The sequence below is a fragment of the Sinocyclocheilus rhinocerous genome, unplaced genomic scaffold, assembly GCF_001515625.1.
Source record: "Sinocyclocheilus rhinocerous isolate Xijiao unplaced genomic scaffold, SAMN03320098_v1.1 scaffold529, whole genome shotgun sequence".
In the NCBI taxonomy this organism is placed as follows: Eukaryota; Metazoa; Chordata; class Actinopteri; order Cypriniformes; family Cyprinidae; genus Sinocyclocheilus; species Sinocyclocheilus rhinocerous.
In genome coordinates this window covers 49,711-52,574 of record NW_015635521.1, presented here as the reverse complement: position 1 = coordinate 52,574, position 2,864 = coordinate 49,711, and the positions used below count along the sequence as shown (strand labels likewise).

General features: G+C 31.8%; 1 protein-coding gene across 2 annotated transcripts in view; it reads right to left on the bottom strand.

The window, feature by feature from the left end:
- The window catches only part of ice1 (KIAA0947-like (H. sapiens)), a 17,109-nt gene extending 14,975 nt beyond the window's left edge, over positions 1-2,134 (bottom strand). For both annotated transcript variants that reach the window (XM_016561322.1, XM_016561323.1), the window contains exons 1-3: positions 1,924-2,134; positions 1,452-1,510; positions 377-411 (exon numbers count right to left, since the gene is read on the bottom strand). In XM_016561322.1, the coding sequence (XP_016416808.1) occupies positions 377-411; positions 1,452-1,510; positions 1,924-2,013 (184 nt within the window). In that variant the 5' untranslated portion in view covers positions 2,014-2,134. The remainder of the gene's footprint in view (positions 1-376; positions 412-1,451; positions 1,511-1,923) is intronic.
- Positions 2,135-2,864: the final 730 nt, after the last annotated feature.

Below are 2,864 nucleotides of genomic sequence, written 5' to 3'. Positions count from 1 at the left end.
AGGGGCGAGGTTGTGGTTAGAACGCTTGGTTGAGTGCATCAGACGAGACGATGAAGAAGTTCATCAAAGCCGGAACTAATCGAGCCGTTTGTGCCAGGATGGGGAGAAAGGTATTTTAATAATGTAAATAATGTGAAAAATAATGCGTTTTTGGAACCACCAAGCATGAGAGCATGTTCTAGTACACCCCCAAAACAAAATCAAGACTTTGTAAAAGAGCATAATAGGACCCCTTTAATTCAGGACCAAACAGTCCCTCATTAGCAAACTCAGATAATATGCTTATAGTCTACAATGAAATCAATCAGTAAATCAACAGAGAGCATGACAAAAACAAGTACAACGTTATCATCTACATAGCTTTATAAAAGGATATCATCACACTTCTCTTTGTATTCACTCAAGAGACAGCTGAAAATAAAGTAAAAAAGTTACTAGATATAATAAATACCTTCATAATTTTTGACACAGCAAATAAAACTAAAAAGTCAACAAGTAACAAGTTAAGAAAACATCCTTCCGGTCAAACATGATAATTATAGTTACAGTATTAAAAAAATGTAAGGATATTTCTTTAAATATTCTAGTTAGAACCCCTTAATCCTAAATATTAAACTTTTGCTATTCAACTGCAATTACTAAAACCTGAACCGTTTGAAGAACATGCTCTATCCAAATTTTGATGTGCACATAATAAAGGCTTAGATTTGCTATATATTTTTTATTTATTTATAATAATTTACTGTAAAATGTATATGCAATGTATGATTAAAATTTGAAAATCTCTGAATGACTTGGTCCACAACCAACTTTCAAATGTAACGGAAAGTCGTGGTGTCATTAATTGCTTTTAATGCTTATTTGCATATTTACAAAGGAACTGCATACATTTTATTGTGAATTCCCAATTCCTTATCCACCTTTTTCTTCAACGCAGAAGTAAGCCTATGGGTGAGACTTCCGGTTCATTAGCCGCTATAGGTAAATAACGAGGAGAATAACAACGTGCAGTAAACGGTAAAACTGTTTGCACTACAAACCAGTGTGTTCATAATTAAGATAATACATTAAAATAATATGATAAGACACACCAACGTTCAATATCAAGCAGCAAAACGAACTGTTTTGTTCAGCTAAAAATAGCTGGACGGAGTGGACGCAGATGAGACCGGAAGCCAGACCCATAGAATTTACAAATGGCCGCGCCCATTTTTACAACAAGAAAAAGGTGGATAGCCACAAAACAACACAAATGCTTAGTGTCATGACAACAAGCAACTCTAATACTGCAGTTCATACAGAAAAACCAAAGTCAGACCTAAGCCTACGTAATATTTTAATTAACACTATTCTTTTGCTACCTTGCAAGAACTGTGCTGCTGCCCTGCAAGTGAGGTTAAACATCTTGAAATTATACCAAATAATAATAATTAAAAATAAAATAAACTCACTCTGTGTCAACGATCTTCTGCTTCAGAGTTAACAAAGCAGCCACATATTCATCCAAGCTCTGGAAAACGTAGAATCACAGACATACAAATTCAGCTTTACTTGTAATCAACAGACAGTATAATGATTTGAATAAGGAAATTCGTCAAAACAGATGACGGTTGATAACTGCATTAAACACCAAATTAATCAAATAACATCAACCAATATTCAGTTGCGTACCACTAACTGGAAATCACATTTATAAGAAGTTACTGTATAATTACAATCAACAATGACTAGGATAGACGTAATATAAACAACATCGTATTGATATACTCAATTTCCATGTATTAAAACCAAATAAGTATTACATTAACAAATTGCATCATTAATCTGCTCCAATTCTCATGAAACACCCATTATTACTTGGGTAACCAATTAAGTGATGTCAAATAGTGGACACTATCTTGGCGTAAGGAATAAAGTTCTCACCTGATTTAAAACAGTGCAGTTTTGACAAGTGCCAGAAGTAGCTTCTGAGGCGATTCCTACGGCTTTGGACTGGTTCTCCCCCGGCATCATGGTATTCGTTCGGAAATATCAGCGGAATCGTACACGTACCTCCAAATATCTAAAAACGTGCAAGCAAAACAAGCCCATCAGCTCATTGCACATACAAACGTTCGGCAACACGTTGACTGAGGACCCCGGGGAAAGGCCCCAGCTGCCCGCTGTAGATGCCGGATTGAAAAGTGATGTAGTTCAAATAATAATAATAATAATTTATAAATTATTGTAGAGTTAAATTTGATCCAAAAGTAAATCACTTAATAAACAATAATGTAATTTACAATTTGAAACGAATATGGTATATTTATAATCGGAATATAACAACGTAGTTTAATTTAGGCATAATTTGGGGCGGCAATTGTTTCTAGTGATGGGAAATCGAGGTTTTTTGAACCGTTTTTTTTTATTTTTTTTATTGAAGATATAACATTCACCGGGGATACAGTCATAGCAATAAATTATATACACAACCAGAATACAAAACAATAAATATATAAAGAATAATAAAAATGAAATATAAACAGAACAAAAACAAATAAATAAAAAGTTAAACATCTTTTCTTTTTTTTCTTTTTTCTAAATAAATAATAAATTAATTAAAATAAAAAATAACTTAAATGGTCATAGCAATAAATTACATACACAACCAGAATACAAAACAATAAATATATAAAGAATAATAAAAATGAAATATAAACAGAACAAAAACAAATACATAAAAAGTTAAACATCTTTTCTTTTTTTTCTTTTTTCTAAATAAATAATAAATTAATTAAAATAAAAAATAACATTTCTTTCCAAAAATCCTTTGCATACTCACATTCAAAAAATAAGTCTGATATTGTTTACAAATTAGAATTACA